Source organism: Rhincodon typus, chromosome 13, assembly GCF_021869965.1.
Source record: "Rhincodon typus isolate 14 chromosome 13, sRhiTyp1.1, whole genome shotgun sequence".
In the NCBI taxonomy this organism is placed as follows: Eukaryota; Metazoa; Chordata; class Chondrichthyes; order Orectolobiformes; family Rhincodontidae; genus Rhincodon; species Rhincodon typus.
The window spans coordinates 16,484,176-16,503,526 of NC_063344.1; the positions used below are offsets into that span (position 1 = coordinate 16,484,176).

At 42.5% G+C, this 19,351-nt stretch overlaps 1 protein-coding gene across 2 annotated transcripts in view; it reads left to right on the forward strand.

The window, feature by feature from the left end:
* The window catches only part of LOC109928481 (membrane-spanning 4-domains subfamily A member 4A-like), a 36,808-nt gene that overhangs the window by 2,724 nt on the left and 14,733 nt on the right, over positions 1 to 19,351 (forward strand). For both annotated transcript variants that reach the window (XM_048604834.1, XM_048604835.1), the window contains exons 2-3: positions 12,344 to 12,550; positions 16,297 to 16,425. In XM_048604834.1, coding sequence (XP_048460791.1) covers positions 12,356 to 12,550; positions 16,297 to 16,425 — 324 coding nt within the window. In that variant the 5' untranslated portion in view covers positions 12,344 to 12,355. The remainder of the gene's footprint in view (positions 1 to 12,343; positions 12,551 to 16,296; positions 16,426 to 19,351) is intronic.

Genomic DNA, 19,351 nt, shown 5'->3' on the forward strand with positions numbered 1-19,351 from the left:
CCTACTATCTATGAGAATTGACAGATCAGCTATGAATGGTGAAGCAGGCTCGAGGGATCCAATGGCCTACTCCTGTTCCTATTTCTTATGGTTTTAAAGGCAAAAAGTGAATATTTTTGTAAATATATTTAGAAGAGGGCGATAAGCAGGATTATTAGCAGGATGAGGAGGCAAAGGCCTAGTTAATCCAGAGACCCAGGTAATGTTCTGGGGACCCGGGTTCGAATCCGGCCGTGGCAGATGGTGGAATTTGAATTCAATAAATATCTGGAATTAAGGGTCTAATGATGGCCATGAATCCATTGTCGATTGTCAGAAAAACCCCTCTGGTTCACTAATATCCTTTAGGGAAGGAAACTGCCATCCTGACCTGGTCTTGCCTACATGTGGCTCCTACAGCAATGTCGTTGACTCTTAACTGCCCTCTGGGCAATTAGGGATGGGCAATAAATGCTGCCTAGCCAGCAATGCCCTCATCCCGTGAATGAATAATAAAATAAATTTGGGCCAATGTCCACTTCACAAGGGATACAGTTTTAGAAAAGAAGCATTGACTGATAGATTAATTGCGTTCTTTTCAATTTCACTGTAGGGAAACAGGGTGAAATACTTGAGAGAGAAGGTAAACTAAAATAAATCAATAGGAGAAATTTGTAAACAGTATGGCAGTGGAGAAAATAATGGGATTTAACGGTTGAATTTCGAGAACCCAATACTTTCCACCTCAGAATATTAAAATAATTATGTGAAGCAAGTGCGGATGTATTCATCATAATATTTCAAAGCTCTGATCATTCAAGAATTATGTCAATCAGTGGGAAATTTACTAGTTCACACCATTTTTTAAGGAGAATGGAAAGAGAACCTGGGGAGCTAGAGCCTTGTTATTTCAGTAGCAGTTGTGCAGAAACAAACAAAATTTATCATTAAGGATGGGGTGATTGAACACTTGTATCAATATGAGTTGATCAGGTCTGAGAAGCATTTTGGATTTATTTTGCAGAGATCAGTAAGAAGGCAGGTGAGGAAGTGTGTTTTACTATTGTTTGTTAAGTTACAGAAGGTATTGAATATGATTCAACATCATTAGCAAAAGCAAGAGTGCATAGAATTGGAGGTAACATATAGATTTGGTTGGAAGTTGATTGTGAAGGAACAGAGAGAGCTTGGAGAAAAATATAGATGTTTTGAATGTCAAGATATGATAGAAACTGGGCAATGTGCAGATAACTTTTTTCCCCCAGGAGCTGTTCCAAGGTCTTTGTTTTCATCTTATTTAGTAACAACTTGATGAAGGAATATAGTGATGTATATTCAAGTTTGCAAGTTGGTAAATACTTAGGAGGGCACTTATTTCAATTCCACGAAGTTATGTAAACTGGAGCTAAAAATTGTAAAGGGTCATGTACAGAATAAGTGAGTGGCCCAGACTATGACAACAAAGCCTGATGTCGGAAAATGTGAGATCATTTACATTGGAGAGTAAAATAACTCCACAGTGGCCAGTGTCCTGTCACCAAGTCACCTTTTGTTTATGTGTGGAGAGTCCTTGACCCTGATCCAGCTTCTTCAGGGCCAGCTCTCAGATTGAACAGAATGCCTGATATTCCTATCCTTTACTTTCAGTCAGGAGCTCCTGATTGGACCAGGTTAACATCCCTAATCAGGGAACTCATATTCTGTGAGGTACACCTGGCTGACTTTGTTACAATCTCTACATTCCTCCCCTTTGAGTCTGAGGACATGAGCTGGTTCTTTCTTTTTTGTAGCTCCTCCTGAGGTGTTTTAGCACTGAGTCAGATTCCTCCAACTCTGCTTTTGATACGGGCAGTGTGTAATGCATAGTATGTCACGTCTTGTGCACGGAGCATCTCGGAAGAAATTCATTCTGTTCCTCAGGCGGCAAAGGCATCGAGGCGACGACATCCATTGCATCTATCTCAGATTCCAAGGTATCTTCAGCGCTTGATGGAGAGGGAGAACCCACTTGTTCTAAAACAGTCAGAAAGGCTGTCAAGGAGCTGGACACATTTTGTTCCTGCACCGTTTGCAAGTTTGCAGCTTTCATATGGTCCAATTGCATGTTCAGGACCATTACACCTACCCAAACCTTATACATCACTGGACCTGAACTTGCGTCGACCATGCCTCTTACCCATGCAGGGCCATTCCTGTGGTTCCTACGCCAAACATTGACCCCTGAAGTTAACTGTCTCTCTTGTTTGGTGGAGTCTTGTGTCTGGCATTGGCATTTCTGATGCTGATTCACCCTACCCCTCAGGTCCAGGAAAATCAGATTTAACCTGGTCTGGAGTCTACTTTCCATTAGCAACTCTGCTGGAGCTATCCCTGTAGTTGCATGAGGGATAATCCTATAATCAAACAGGAACTGTTTGGTATCTAATGAAGCTGTACCATGTTTCTTTAAGCCTGCCTTCAAAGCTTGGATTGCTGTTTCTGCCAGACCATTGGATGATAGATGGCATCAAGCTGTCCTTATATGTTGAATACCATTTGACTTTAGGAAATACTCAAATTTCCTGTTGGTAAATGATGGTCCATTATCTATGATGAGCAGTTCTGGGAGTATTACAAAAGAGGTGCGCAGTTTTTCTATCGCTCCCCCCACCCCCCACCCTGTATTTGACAAACCTTGATATTGCCCAGGTCTTGCTGTACATGGATGTGGACCTGTTAGTATTTGAGGGGTCATGAATAGTACTTCGTATTGTAAAGCCATCAGTGAGCACTCCTGCTTCTGACCTTGTGATGAATTGAATGTCATTGATGAAGCAGCTGAAGATGGTTGGGCCAGGACATTACCCTAAGGAGCTCTTGCAGTGAACTTCTAGAACTCAGACAGTTCATGTCCAATAACAACAATCATCTTCCTTTACATTCAGCTTGACTCCAACCAGCTGAAAGTTTTCCCCCTGTTTGCCAATGACTTCAGTTTCTGCTAAGCTCCTCATGCACATTAGCAATGGAAGAGTGATATGATCTGATCTGATCAAGATGTTTAAAATGTTTAAAGAATTTAAAAGGGTTGATACAGAAGATTATTTCTCTGGTGGTGGTGATGATCTAGCTCAAGTCAACACAATATCAAAATTTGAACAAATCTATTCAGGAGTTACATCGGGAAGCACACTTTCATAAATGAAATAATACAGTTTTGAAACTTTTATCCTTAAAATTGTGGATGCTGAATCAATGCAAGTTTTCAAGGTTGAAAGAGTTGGATTGTAATTCATAGGGAAAATGCTGAACTCCATTATTAGCGATAGTAAGAACTGGCGATGCTGGAGTCAGAGGTAACAGTCTGATGCTGCCTAGCCTGCTGTGTTCCTCGAACTCCATTGTTAGGAAGGTTGTATCAGGCCACTTAGAAAATCTTAATGCGATTCAGAATGTACTTACAAAAGGGAAAGCATATTTGTTTTATTTATTAGAGTTCTTTGAGGAAGTAACAAGTGACTTAGACAAAGAAGAACCAGTGATGTACTATACTTAGATTTTCAGGCGCATTTGATCAAGTAATGGTGGAGGCTTGCTTTTTGGACTGGAGGACTGTGACCAGTCGTGTTCCACAGGAATTGGTTCTGGGTCTTCTTTTGTTGTCACTTATATAAATGATTTGGCTGAGAATATAGAAGGCACAGTCAGTAAATTTGCGGACAACACCAAAATTGGTGGCATAGTAGACAGTGAAGAAGGTTTTCTAAAATTGTAAAGGGACCTTGATTAAATGGGCAGAAAACTGGCAGACAGAGTTCAATCTGGATAAATGCGAGGTATTGCATTTTGGTGCAACAGACAAGGGTACGGCTTATACAATTAATGGTAGGACCTTGGTAGTGTGTTAGAACAGAGGGACATTGGGCTGGAGGTACATAATCCTTTGAAGTTTGCATCACATAAAGACAGGGTGGTTAAAAAGGCATTTGGCACGTCTGGCTTCATTGCGCAGTCCTTTGAGTAAAGGAACTGGGAAGTCACATTGAGGTTGTACAGGACATTGGTAAGGCCTCCTCTGGAATGTGTGTCCAGTTCTGGTCGCCCAGTTATAGGAAGGATATTATCAAGTTGGAGAGGGTTCAGAAGAGATTTAGCAGGATGTTGCCAGGTATGGAAGGCTTGAGTTATAAAGAAATAGGATAGGATGGGACTTTTTTCACTGGAACGTAGGAGGTTGAGAGGTGATCTGATAGAAGTTCATAAAATAATGAGAGGTTTAGATAGAGTTAATGGTAGTTTTCTTTTTCCTAGGATGGGAATTTCAAGACTAAGGGACACATTTTTAAGGTGAGAGGAGAGAGGTTTAAAAAGGGCACAAGAGGTGAATTTTTTACACAGAGGGTGGTTCGTATGTGGAATGAACTTCCTGAAAAGGTGGGTGCGGCTACAATTACAACATTTAAGAGACATTTGGATAGACACCTGAATAGGAAAGGTTTGGAGGGATATGGACCAGGAGCAGGCAGTGGGACTAGTTTAGTTTGGAATTATGGGATAACAAGGTGTAGAGCTGGATGAACACAGCAGGCCAAGCAGCATCAGAGGAGCAGGAAGGCTGACGTTTTGGGTCGAGACCCTTCTTCAGAAAATGGGGGAGGGGAAGTGGGTTCTGAAATAAATAGGGAGAGGGGGGAGGCAGATAGAAGATAGATAGAGGAGAAGATAGGTGGAGAGGAGACAGACAGGTCAAAGAGGCGGGGTTGGAGCCAGTAAAGGTGAATGTAGGTGGGAAGTTAGGGAGGGGATAGGTTGGTCCAGGGAGGACGGACAGGTCAAGGAGGCGGGATGAGGTTAGTAGGTAGGAGATGGGGGTGGGGCTTGAGGTGAGAGGAATGGTTAGGGAGGCGGGGACGAGCTGGGCTGGTTTTGGGATGCGGTCAGGGGAGGGGAGATTTTGAAGCTTGTGAAGTCCACATTGATACCCTTGGGCAACAGGGGTCCAAAGTGAAATATGAGGTGCTGTTCCTGCAGCTTTTGGGTGGCATCATTGTGGCAGTACAGGAGGCCCAGGATTGACATGTTGTCCAAGGAGTGGGAGGGGGAGTTGAAATGGTTCGCGACTGGGAGGTGTAGTTGTTTGTTGCGAACTGAGCGTAGGTGTTCCGCAAAGCGGTCGCCAAGCCTCCACTTGGTTTCCCTGATGTAGAGGAGGCCACAATGGGAACAGCAGATACAGTATTAGCAGATGTGCAGGTGAACATCTGTTTGATGTGGAAGGTCTTCTTAGGGCCTGGGATGGGGGTGAGGGGGGAGGTGTAGGGGCAGGTGTAGCACTTGCTCCGATTGCAGGGAAAAGTGCCAGGGGTGGTGGGGCTGGAGGGGAGTGTGGAGCGGACAAGGGAGTCACGGAGAGAGTGGTCCCTCCAGAAAGCAGATGAAGGTGGGGAGGGAAAAATGTCTTTGGTAGTGGGGTCAGATTGCAGATGGCGGAAGTGTCGGAGGATGATGCGTTGGATTTGGAGGTTGGTGGGGTGGTACGTGAGGACGAGGGGGATTCTGTTTTGGTTGTTATTGCGGGTAGGGGGTGTGAGGGATGAGTTGCGGGAAATGCGAGAGACACAGTCGAGGGCATTTTCGATCACTGTGGAGGGGAAGTTGTGGTCCTTGAAAAACGAGGACATCTGGAATGTCCGGGACTGCAATGCCTCATCTCGGGAGCAGATGCGGCGGAGGTGAAGGAATTGGGAATAGGGGATGGCCTTTTTGCAGGAAGGCGGGTGAGAGGAGGTGTATTCTAGGTAGCCGTGGGAGTCGGTAGGCTTGAAATGGATATCGGTTTCCAGGTGGATGCCAGAGATGGAGACAGAGAGGTCCAGGAAGGAGAGAGAGATATCAGAGATGGTCCAGGTGAACTTAAGGCTGGGGTGGAAGGTGTTAGTGAAGTGGATGAACTGTTCGAGCTCCTCGTGGGAGCACGAGGTGGCGCCGATACAGTCATTGATGTAACGGAGGAAGAGGTGGGGGATAGGGCCAGTGTAGCTTTGGAAGAGGGATTGTTCCACATATCCTACAAAGAAGCAGGCATAGCTCGGGCCCATGCGGGTACCCATGGCCACCCCCTTTGTCTGTAGGAAGTGGGAGGAATTGAAAGAGAAGTTGTTGAGGGTGAGGACGAGTTCGGCTAAGCGAATGAGGGTGTCAGTGGAGGGGGACTGGTCGGGCCTGCGGGACAGGATGAAGCGGAGTGCCTTTAGGCCATCTGCATGGGGAATGCAGGTGTATAGGGACTGGACATCCATGGTAAAGATGAGGTGTTGGGGACCAGGGAATTGGAAGTTTTGCAGGAGGTGGAGGGCATGGGTGCTGTCACGGCTGTAGGTGGGGAGTTCCTGGACCAAGGGGCAGAAAATGGAGTCGAGATCGGTGGAGATAATTTCGGTGGGGCAGGAGCAGACGGAGACAATGGGTCGACCAGGGCAGTCAGGTTTGTGGATTTTGGGAATGAGATAGAAGCGGGCAGTGCAGTGTTGGGGAATGATGAGGTTAGAGGCTGTGGGTGGGAGGTCACCTGAAGTGATGAGGTTGTGGATGGTTTGGGAGATGATGGTTTGGTAGTCGGGGGTGGGATCATGATCAAGGGGGCAGTAGGAGGAGGTGTCAGAGAGCTGGCGTCTGGCCTCGGCGATGTAGAGGTCAGTGCGCCATATTAGAACGGCGCCTCCCTTGTCCGCAGGTTTTATGGTGAGGTTGGGATTGGAGCGGAGGGAGCGGAGGGCTGCACGTTCTGTGGGGGAGAGATTGGAGTGGGTGAGAGGGGTGGAGAAGTTGAGGCGATCGATGTCGCGACGGCAGTTAGAGATGAAGAGGTCGAGGGAGGGTAGGAGGCCTTGGGGTGGTGTCCAGGAGGAGGGGGTGTGTTGGCGGCGTGAGAAGGGGTCAGTAGAGGGAGGGTTAGGCTCACAGTTAAAGAAGTAAGCGTGGAGGCGGAGGCGGCGGCGGCAGAAAAACTATTCAATGTACAAACGCAAGTTGTATTCGTTGATGTGTGGGTGGAGGGGGACAAAGGTGAGCCCTTCACTGAGAACTGGCCATTCGTCCTCAGTAAGGGGAAGGTCTGGGTTGGATGGTGAAGACCCGGCAGGGCTGGGTGCTACTGTCTCCTCTGGAGCTGCTGGCTGTGGAGGTGGTGGGCGGAGCGACGTCGGCCGGTAAATCTTGGATGTTAGTGGCAGTGATGTCCTCGATGTCCGTGTTGTCGGCCTCGGAAATGGAAGCGTCGGCATCAGCAGCGGTGTTTATGGCGTTGGCTGTACTGGAAGTGGCGTACCAGGCAGCGGCAGATGTGACATCATCCGTGGAAACCGTTGGTGCTCTGAAGGTGGCCAAATGGCCAGTGGCGGCGGGCACATGGTGGGGAAGGTCCTGGGTAGGGTGGCAGGCACCAGTAAGTTTAAAGTACTTTTGGTTTTTAGTGTCCAATAAAGCCGAGTAGAATTGTGAGTTCAGGTTGTGGATCCTACAAAGAATGAAAAACAGGAGGGGTCCTTTGCAGGTCTGGGAGAGGGAGGCTCTGAGCTGGGGTAGGCTTAATTGTAGTATCTGGAGATGCCAGCGCATTGCAGCAAGTGTGTGTTTCAGGAGTCACAGGGAGAAACGCTTCTAGTTTGGAATTATGTTTGGCATTGACTGGTTGGACCTGAGAGTCTGTTTCCATGCTATATGACTCTATGACTCTAAGATGTATAAAATGTTTAAAGAATTTGTCACATCGAAGGTTGCTGTGCAAGGTAAGAGCTCATGTTACGGGGGTAATATTTTAGCTTGGATAAAGGGTTGTTCGGCCCTTGGGAAGTGGAGGATGAGCATAAATGCTTTGTTTTCAGGTTGGCAGGGTGTGATAACTATTGTGCCAAAGGGATGAGTGTTGGGACCTCAATTACAAACAGCTTATGTTAATGATCTGGATGAAGGGACTGAATGTATGATTGCTCAATTTGCTGATGATATAAATAAAGGCAGGACCGTTAGTTGTGAGGCGTACAAAAGGAGTCTAGCAGATAGAGTATAATATGGGAAAATGTGAACTTGCCCACTTTGGCAGACAAAAGTGGTAAACAATTTATGTGGAGAGAGACTGTGTAACCCAGGGTATCTCTGAGAGCCTTGGTACATGATTCTCAAAATTATTATGTTGGTACAGCAAATGATTTGGAAGACAAGTGGAATAATGTCCTTTATTCTAGTAGAATGGACTAACAAAGTAGGTAAAAAAAAGTCCAAAGATTAGTGGATTCTGTAAATAGGAACAAAAACTGAAGTTGTTGGAAAAATTCAGCAGGTCTGGCAGCATCTGTGAAGAAAAATCAGAGTTAATGTTTCAAATCTAGTTACCCTTCCTCCATTCTGAGTATATAACAGAGCGTTATACAGAGTAATCCGAACAGTTTTGTCCTCCTTATTTAAGTCAATGCGTTAGAACTAGTACAGCATACATTTGGTCCCTTCATTCGACTGATGCCTATGATGAACTGATGCCTGAGATGGAATGATTATCTTATGAAAAAAGTTTGGAGAGGCTGGACTTGTATTCATTGGAGTATAGAAGAATGAGAGGTCATTTTATTGCAACACTGATCCTGAGGGGACGTGACAAGTTAGATGTTGAAAAGATGTTTGCCGTTGTAGGAGAAACTCATACTAGAACACATGGTTGAAAAGTAAAAGATCTCCTATTTAAGACTGAGATGTGGAGATTTTTTTTCTCTCTTGGAGGGTTGTGAGTCTTTGGAACTTTCTTCCCAAAGAGTGGTGGAGGTGGGCTTATTGAATATATTTAAGGTAGAGGCAGATTCCTAAATAACACAGGCATTAATGGTTGTTGGGGTGGTTGGAATTTGAAATTGAGGAAACAATTAGATCTGCCATGATTTTAAAGAATAGTGGAGCCAGTTAGAGAGGTCAACTGGCCTACACCTTCTAATTTGTATTAAAGGCTATCACAGGATGTGGAGTAATGGTGACAAAATATAATGGATGGCAAATAAACCATCATCTAATTGAATGGCAGGTGAAACATAAGAACCCAAATGCCTATTCTTGTTCCTATGCTAATTGAATATCTAAATGGCCCAATATCCAGTTCTCATTCAATAGTCATAGCCAATGTACCTGTTGAAAATAGCTTTACATCATTGATTGCAGAGAAATCTTATGATTCCTCATTCAATTCATGGTTATTGGTGACACAAGAAAAGGAGATGGAAAATGCAGAATGAATAGGAAAGAGTAAAAGAGTGGGTTGATTTGAAAGAGTCTACATAGTCAAAATGTGTGTTGAATGATTATGTGCATTATATCACTTCAGCTGTTAGCCCTTCTGAGATCAGTTAACTCAATCTGTCAACAGAATATGAAATACGATTTGCTGCTGTGCTGGGGGCTGAAGGGAGGGGTTGAGTAACACAAAATGGACTATCTTCACATTTCTAATCATTTTCAGTCCTGTGACACAATGTACAATTCAGTAGATGGAGTAATATATTCAAGACTGGAATTGTCCTATCGCCTACCTGAGAATCAGATGAAGGATGTGTGAGCTTGGATTCAACGCCATTGAGTTAAAAATGAGACTCTGAGCAACCTAGATGTCAGTGGGTGTGTCTGATTCAAGAGCGAACTATGTGGTAAATGGAAAAGCCCTGGGGAAAATTGATGCAAGAGAGATCTGGGTGTTCAGGTCCATTGTACCCTGAAGGTCGCTACGCAGGTCGATAGAGTGGTCAAGAAGGCATACAGCATGCTTTCATTCATCAGACGGGGTATTGAGTACAAGAGTTGGCAGGTCATGTTACAGTTGTATAGGACTTTGGTTCGACCACATTTGGAATACTGCGTACAGTTCTGGTCGCCACATTACCAAAAGGATGTGGATGCTTTGGAGAGAGTGCAGAGGAGGTTCACCAGGATGTTGCCTGGTATGGAGGTCACTAGCTATGAAGAGAGGTTGCATAGATTAGGATTATTTACATTAGGAAGGTGGAGGTTGAGAGGGGACCTGATTGAGGTCTACAAAATCATGCGAGGTATATCGGGGTGGACAGCAAGAAGCTTTTTCCCAGAGTGGGGGACTCAATTACTAGGCGTCACGATTTCAAGGTGAGGGGGGAAAACTTTAAGGGAGATATGCATGGAAAGTTCTTTACGCAGAGGGTGGTGGGTGCCTGGAACGCGTTGCCAGCGGAGGTGGTAGAGGCGGGCACGCTAGCGTCATTTAAGATGTATCTAGACAGATACATGAATGGGCAGGGAGCAGAGGGATACAGATCCTTGGAAAATAGGTGACAGGTTTAGATAGAGGATCTGGATCGGCGCAGGCTTAGAGGGCTGAAGGGCCTGTTCCTGTGCTGTAATTTTCTTTGTTCTTTGAATGGCTTGCAGTTACCCATTTCAAGTTTTTTTTGGACAATGTATGTGACTTAACACTGTACTTATTTTGTCACTGAAGTTTTTACATAGAGATAGAGGATAAATGGTTGTAAAAGCAAATTGATTTATTTCTGTCAGTGATACAGGTTGCTAAATAGAAGATGAGAGTTTAATTTCAAACTGCAGGGCATGTGATGGCTACCTCTGGTCTGACTGCCTCTTGTGGAGAGACATTGCTCTTTTGATGGCTAAACAGTATTGTCTGACCACTGGTAGACTTGGGGAATCGGCCCACACCCACCTTGAGGAGATGCCAAGGGCTGAGTTCCAATGATCTGCTTATACTCTGTGTTCAGGTAAATAAATGGATGCCAGCTACCCGTAACCTTGCTAAATCCAAGCCAGCAAGAATTCAAGGGTTGAATGAAGAAGCAAGAAAAAGTGAAGACACTGAATATTTTCACATCCTTGATACTGTAACTTGAAAATGAGTTGTTCTAAGTTTAAGGCTTATACTGTATTTACCTACAACATGTTAGCTTTTAGATTTAGGTTTTATTGTCACATACTCAAGCACAGGGTACAAAAGTACAGTGAAAAGAGTACAAAGAGTACACACAGCACCATCTTAGGTACAAAGTACCTAGGTACAAAATCTTAGTTATAGAAACAGAAAAATAAAGAAATAAGTTAAAAAGTTCAGCACTACAGTCTTGTTAGCCTAAAGGTAGAAAAATAAGGAAATAAATTTAAAATGCCAAACATTACAGTCCTTTCTTAAGCCATCCACCTGCAGATGTTCTAAGCTGGGCTTTCTCAAGAGACCTCGCTCTCCCCCACGCTGGCATACTTTCACCCACCCATGCACACCAGGCTTTGCTGCCGCTTACAAGGCTTCGGCCCAGACTCCTGCATCGCTGCTGACCGCTGCTACCACCATCCCTCGCAACCGACCAACCCAGCTGTCATCCACTACTATCTGCTGCTGATCACCGCCTCACTGTTGCCATCATCCAGGTTCGCACAGGGCCCCAGCTACAGCCCTGTTCTGTCACCGCTGCTCCCTCCATTACCTCCAAAAAGTAAGTAAGGAACAGTAAAAATCTTTAAAAAACTGAAAAAGAAGATAAAAAGGAAAGAAGAAAAGGAAAGTGGGCAGAATGGGTGAGATATGGGCTCAAGAATCTTGACGCTGCCTACTCCACCACCACCATCTTGGCTTTACCATCACAAGGTAGGAACCATCACATTTCAGAAATATTTGGATGATTGCTTGAAGCACCATAGCGTCTGTTGCTGTTCCAGCCCTTCCCTCGTCAGACTCACCTGTGAAGAACTAGGGCCCTAGTGTAGGCAGAAGGGATAGTACAATCTAAAATTTTCATCCCCAGAACGAGAAATTAAGTGGAAAGGGAGAGAAAATAAAGTGTTGTGCTCATAACTGATAAACAGAGTAGGACGTTTTAGTCTGGGTGAAGCTCAGTCTTCATTCAGAGAGAGAGGAGCAGCAGCAGCAGGAATACTTCAGCAAGGAAATTAACATATAAACTTTCAACATTTGTGCTTCACTGTAATTTTAATACTCTGAATGTCCCTTTCTAGTATTGTTCATCTAAACTTTTTTTCAGATCCTCATGTGACTTTTCTATTTCATGACCAAATGGTAATCTGTTTCATGTATTGTACTGGAAAATATGCTGTCTAAGATTATGTCATTTTAACAATCACACCTCATAACTATGTGCACTATTCCTGCAATCCTGAGACCAGTAGAATTTTTCTGGATCTCATGTTTCCAAAATGAATATAAACATTTATTCTCCAAGTACTTATCTTTTATTCAGAAAATTGTCTGTATTTCTTGCATAAGATTGCAGTTAGTGAATGCAAATTAAAATAGATGATAGAAAATTGGTTTGCAAATCAAAGAAAATTCATGTATTCTGTATTTTTCTTTCAGACAATTGTGAAAATGGCTGACTTGCTGAAGAATATTGGACATACTCTTACACCAAACCAACTCCCACGGTCACAGGTGCTACCCAGTGGTCCTGAATTGGTGCAATATGTGGAAAATGGTCCTTTGAACCAAACAATAGCGAAAATGCTTACTCAGAATAGTGCTGGAGTACAGGAAATGCTCAAAGGAAAGTTCAAGTTCCTGGGTGTAAGTGCACTTTACAAAATGAGAAAAATTGTTTATATTTGAGCCCAAAGCAGTTTTTCAGCATTATTAAATAGTATGGACATCAGTTGCCTGGTGTTACTTCGGCATAACTGAAGGAGAATACCCAATGGTAGTGTGTTAATTGTGACAAAAGACAAATAATCCGAAGACCTGGACTAATGATCTAGAAGCAGGAATTTTAATCCAACTATGATCATTGGGATAATAACATGCAATGAAATATATTTGGCATCAGTAATGATTGTGATTGTCTCAAAAATCCATCTCGTTCACAAATGTTCTTTTGGGAAGGAAATTGGCCAAAAGATAAAGATAAATACGAATAAATTTCTGTATTGTCAGGCCTGGTATATGACTCCACACTCACAGCAATGTGGGCTAATTTTAGCTGCGTTTTCAAATTACTGAGCAAGCTGTTTAGTTGTATTAAACCCTGGCACTCTCCCAGGAGGTGGGCATTCAATAGTGCATGGAAGAACTGCCACAAGGATTGTATTGCAATGGCCAAGATACTGTCACTAGGACAGACTTCTAGCCATCTAACTTCTGCAAAATTTCCCACTGCCTTCTGAAGTTGAGTTACTTTCTGTCCTGGTGACAATCTTGCAGCTAAATTCAGCCCAGTTAACTGTCTTTCTGTTTCCAGTTGTTGCCACACAAAATGGGTATTTCTAGCATTCTTTTTTTAAATTTCAGCTTGCAAATTTAATACTTTTACTATAACGCATTTATATTTTGTTTTGTTAGCAACTGAGATGTGCTACCTGGCACCCTTTGTAGTTGGTTCCGAAACTAGGGTCCTGATCTAAATAAAGGAAACTATGACAGTATGAGTTGTGAGTTAGCTATGATTTATAGGGGAACGTGACTTAAAAGGATAAATGTAGATAAGAAACAGCAAACATTTAAAGAGCTCATGAATGTACTACAGTAATTAATCATTACCGTTTGGCACAAAAATGAAATGGGAAAGGTGAGCTAATCATGGCTAACAAAGGATACTAGAGATAGTATTAGATCCAAGGAAGGGGCACACAAATTGGCTAAAAAAATCAACAGACCTGAAGATTGTAAACAGTTTTGATTTCAGCAAGGGAGGAAAATGGGACTGATTATGAGGGAGAAAAGTGAGTACAAGAGTAAGCTTAGGGGGAGCATACAAACTGATTATCAAAGTTTCTGCAGATATGTGAACAGAAGTAGATTAATGAAGACAAATGTTGGTTCCTTACAATCAGAAAGTTATAATGGAGAAAAAAGGGATAGCAGAGCAATTAAATACACACTTTGGTTGTCTTCACAAAGGAGGACACAAATAATAACTCAAAAATGATGGAGTACACAGGGTCTAGTGAGATGGAGGAACTGAATGAAATCAGTATTAATAGGGAAATGATGTTTGAGAAAGTGCTTGGATGAAAGGCTGATAAATCCCCAGGTCCCGATGGTCTACATCCCAGCGTACTTAAGGAAATTGCCTGAGAAGTAGTGGATGCATTGGTGGTTATCCTTCAAGATTCTATAGACTCTGTAATAGTTCCTATGGATTGGAAAGTACCAAATATAACCCTGCTTGTTAAAAAGAAGATTGTGAGAAACAGGAAATTATAGACTGGTGTGTCTAACGTCAGTAGTGAGGAAAATGATAGAGTCGATTATAAAATATTTAATAGTAGAGCACTTGGAAAATGAGGACATGGACAGACAGAATCAGCCTGGATTGATGAAAAGGAAATCATGCTTGACAAATCTACTGAAATTTTTCAAGGATGGAACTTATAGACTTGATAAGGGAGAGCCAGTGGATGTAGGTTAGTTGGACTTTCAAAAGGATAAGATTGAACATAAGAGATTAGCATGTAGAATTAAAATTCTTGGGATTGGTGGAAGTGTACTGACATGAATAGACAACTGGTTGGCAGACAAGGCACAAAGTTTAAAAACAAACGGGTCTTTTTCTAAGTGGCATCCAGTGACTGTTGGGCTACTAGAGGGATCAGTGCTTGGATCCCGCTGTTCAGAATATATGTTAATGATTTAGATAAGGGAACTGAATGTAATATCTGCAAGTCTGCAGATGACACAAATCTGAGTGGAAGGCTAAAGAGGAGAGTACAGAGAAGCTTCAGTGTAATTTAGACAGGTTGAGTGAGTGGGCAAATGCATTGCAAATGAAGTATAATGTGGATACATATGAGGTTATCCACTTTAATAGCAAAGCCAAGAAGACAGACTATTATTCTGAATGGTGATAGATAGGGAAACGGGGAGGTGGACCTAAACTTGGATGTCCTTGTACACCAGTCACTGAAAGTCGGCATGTAGGTGCAGTAGGCTGTGAAGAAGACTGATGGTATGTTGGACTTCATGGTGATGATTTACTGGAATTGAAGTACACACAGAGCATTGTGTGCAGTTTTGGTTTCCTTACCTGAGGAAGGTTGTTCTGCCTGTAGAGAGAGTAAAATAAAGATTTACCAGATGGATTCTTGGGATAGCAGCACTGATGTATGAAGAGAGACTGAATCTGTTAGTACTATATCACCTAGAGTTCAGAAGAATGAGGGGGATCTCATAGAAGTAGAAATAAAATGCTAACAGGACTAGACAGAGTAAATGCAGGCAAGATATTCCCAGTGACTGGGGAATCCAGAACCGGAGGTCATAGTCTAAAGATCTGGAGTAGGCCATTTAGTATTGAGAGGAGGAGAAGTTTCTTCATGCAGAAAGTGGTGAGCCTGTGGAATTCTCTGCCACAGAATGCTGTTCTTTGTCACAGAAAGCAGGCAAAAACATTGAATGGTTTCAAGGAGTTAGGCAGAGTTCTTAGAGCTAAAGGGATTAAAAGATGTAGAGGAAGTGAGAACAGGGTACTGAGTTGAATGACCTACCCATGAGCCTATTGAATGATGGAGTGGTATTAAAGGGTTGAGTGGCCTTTTCCGGCTCCAATTTTCTATGGCTCTGTTCCTGAAAAGGTGTTGAGACAGATTGTTTCAAAAGGGGCATTTGAAGATATACTGACAAGATAAAAAGAACAGCAAAATTATAGGGAAGATTGCTGATAGAGCAAAACTAATTGGACTTCTCTTTCAAAGAGCTGGTACGGCATGGAAGGCTGAATAGACTTCTCTTGTTGCAGATTAATTTCAAAATTTTATAGTCATTTTTAGAGTGAGGAAAGTTTCCATCTTTACAACCTGTGCATTAAGTACTATCAGTACAATCTAGTGAAGAATATCATACATCTCTTATGGAATTTATTGGATTATCTTAGCAGAAACATCAATGGATGCAGAATCAGAATGAAATTATCAGCCCCACCAGAAGTTATTTCATATATACCACACAGACAATGATTTGCCACAATATCATGGCATAAGTCAAAAGTACATTCTTCTTTAAAAAGATGAGGCCAACCGCTTTCCATGAAGATATTTCTGATTGTGCCACGATGTTAATGTTATTTTGATAAAGTTAATTATAATGGGGAGAAGATTGCATGAATTATTCTGCTTCGCTTTTCAGTTTAGCAATAAGTGCTAAAACTTACCAATTCAGATTCAAGAGTTCAAATTCTTGATTAACTGTATAAATTGCAGAGTAGTAATGAATGTGCTGAAAATCAGATTCTCTCTATGTAGTGCCAATTTTCATCACATTGGCTATTTGAAAATGCATGCCTTTATAAAAATGAATTTAACACAACATTCTGGTTTTTACAGGCAACAGAGATCGTGACTGGTATAATCTCCATAATCATTGGAATAGTGAAAATGTGCATTGATTCAAGTCGAAATCGCTACTTTGAATTTTCCCTAGTAATTGGGACACCCTGGTGGACTGGAGTTCTAGTAAGAACTACTGACAAATATATCAATGTAAAATTGTAGAGATTTTTGTATTTGTCTGGTGTTCAATAAGTACACTTGGTAGCAATTGTGCAGTGACTACTTTCCACACAAGAATTCTGTGTGCAGCAATCTCCAATATACTCTTTCCTTCTTGCATATGGAAATTGAGAGGGCACAGCTCTTGTTTTATGGCACCTTTGCCAAATTTGGCTTTTTTGAGCAGCTTTCTTCTCTCATGTTGGCCTCTTTGTAGATGTGATCTCAAACATGGATGGCACTCTGAGGTTTGTTACACTTGTTTGCAGCCTTGCGTATGAACAAAATTGGTTCCTCTTGCCTTCAGGAGCACTCCTGAGCATCATTGCTGCATGTTGTGAATTGAATTCCTTTGTGGCAAGAGAGGAACCATGCATTAAACTGAGGATCAAGACCCATCGTTTACAGGCCTGAAAATGAACAGTTTTGCTTAAGAGACGATTTGTCTGAATTCCTTTTTCTTTTAATTCTTTAATGGAATATGAACGCCGCTGGCAAAGCCAGCATTGATTGCCCATCCCCTAATACCTTTGAGAATGTTGTGGTGAGCTGCCTACTTGAACTATTTGGTGCAAGTACATCAACCATTTGGGACTGAGATGAAGTGAACTTTCTTCATCCAGAGAATGATGAACCTGTGAAATCCTCTGCCAGAAAAAGCATTTGAGACCAAAACATCAAATATTTTCAAGAAGTTGATAAACATAGTTTGTGGAGCTCAAGGGAACAAAGTTTATGGGGCTAAAGCTGAAACAGCATATTGAGTTGGGATCAGCTATGATGATATTGAATGTGAGAGCACTCCCGAAGGGCCAAATGGCCTATTCTTGTTCTTATTTTTCTATGTTTCTACAAAAGTTGTTAAGAAGGAACTTCTGGAATTTTGTACCAGTAATCATAACATATTGCTGATGTAGCTTCAAATCAGAATGATGTAGCTTTTTGGGGGGAGTTGCATGTGATGCTGTTCCAAGTTCTGCTGGCCTTTTCCTCTTAGGTGATGGAGGACAGATGGTTGATGGCGAAACAGCCTTGGAAGTAACAGCAGGACATCTTATGGATTATGTATTCTGCTGCTACTATCTGCCTGTGGTGGAGAGAGTTTATTTTTACTATGATGGCAGATGAGGTGTCATTTCAAGCAAGCCGCTTTGTTTTGGATGCTGTGAAGCCTGTTGAGTTTAGACATGCACTCATCCATGCAGGCGGAGACCACAACATTATATTCCTGACTTGTAGGCAGTGGACAGGCTTTGGAAGTGATACATTGAGTTTCTTGGCACAGAATTCCCAACCTCTCACTTGTTCTTATAGACGTAGCATGAATATACCTAGTCCAGTTCAATTCCTGGTCAATGATAACCTCCAAGATAGTGGGGTATAAATTTAATTCAGCTATATTATATCCATATTAGATGAAGAGACATAGTATTGCATGCATCTAATATAAAGCCAGGTGGAACAGTAAACTGTGAGGAAGACATAAAGAGGCTGCAAAGACATTGAGACCGTTAAGTGAGTGAGCACCAAGATGGCAGATGGAATATAAAGCAAAGAACTGGAAGTTATCAGTTTGATCAGAAAATGGAAAACAGAATGTATTTTTAGAAAAACGTGTAATTTGATGGTCAAAGAGACTTGGGTGAACTAGTACAAGTAAGCCAAAAGTTAGCATGCAGGACCAGCAAGCAGTGAATTAAGAAAATGGCATGTTGGCCATTATTTCAAGGGGATTGAAAAACAGGAATAGGTAAGTGTTTCTCCAGTTGTACAAAGGCTTAGGTGAGACTAGGTCTGGAATAATGTATTCTATTTTGTTTCCATATTTAAGGAAGAATATACTTGAATTAAAGGTGATGCAGAGAAGCAGCTCTTAAAGTACACTGGGCCAGCATGTAAAGTGACCCTGAACTGGGGTGGGAAAGTGGCTCAGTGGTTAGCATTGCTGCCTCACAGCTCCAGGGACATAGGTTTGATTCTAACTTCAGGGGACTTTCTGTGTGGAGTTTGCACATTCTTCCCGTGTCTGGGATAGCAAGAATAGCAGATGCTAGAGTCAGAGATAACACAGTGTGGAGCTGGAGGAACACAGCAGGCCAGGGAGCATCAGAAGAGCAGGAAAGTTGACGTTTTGGGTCAGGGCCCCTCTTCAGAAATGGCCTTCACGTGTCTGTGTGGGTTTCCGCCAGGTGCTGGGGTTTCCTCCTACCGTACAAAGATGATGGACTGAATGGCTTGCTTCTGCACTGTAGGGATTCTATGGATTCTACAAACCTCCAGAGTGCATGGGAAGATTCAGTCATGGGCGCTATTGCTTCCTTAATAATTGATTCTAATGCTTTTCCAACAGTAGATGTTAGGCTAATCTGCCTATAATTACTGCACTTTGCCTCATTCCGTTTTTAAAGAGGTGGTCAACATTGTCAATTTTCCAATCCCCTAGTACTTCTCCAGAATCCACTGATATTTGGAAAATTACACCCAATTATCTCTGTAGCTACCTCCTTTAGGATCCTATGATGTAAGACATCAGAGCCAGAGGACTAACCTAGCTTTAACCCATTAGTTTGTCTCATTCTACTTATTTGGTGATGTTGATGGTACTTAATTCCTCCCCCATTTTTTTTAGTATCTTCCACAATAAAGACTGATTTAAAAACAAAAGGTGGGACCAAGATCAGAGAACCCTGGATGTCACCCATTGCTCAATAGAGCACAATCCCCAGAGGAGTGTAACAAGTGTAGTGGGGAACTTAAAAAGGACATTAGGAAAGAGAGAGTGCATGAGAAAGCATTGGTGAGTCAAGTAACAGAAAACTCAAAAGGGATTTTTATGGAGATAAAGAGCAGGAGATTAACCAGGGAAAGAGTAAATCTATTAGTGACCTAG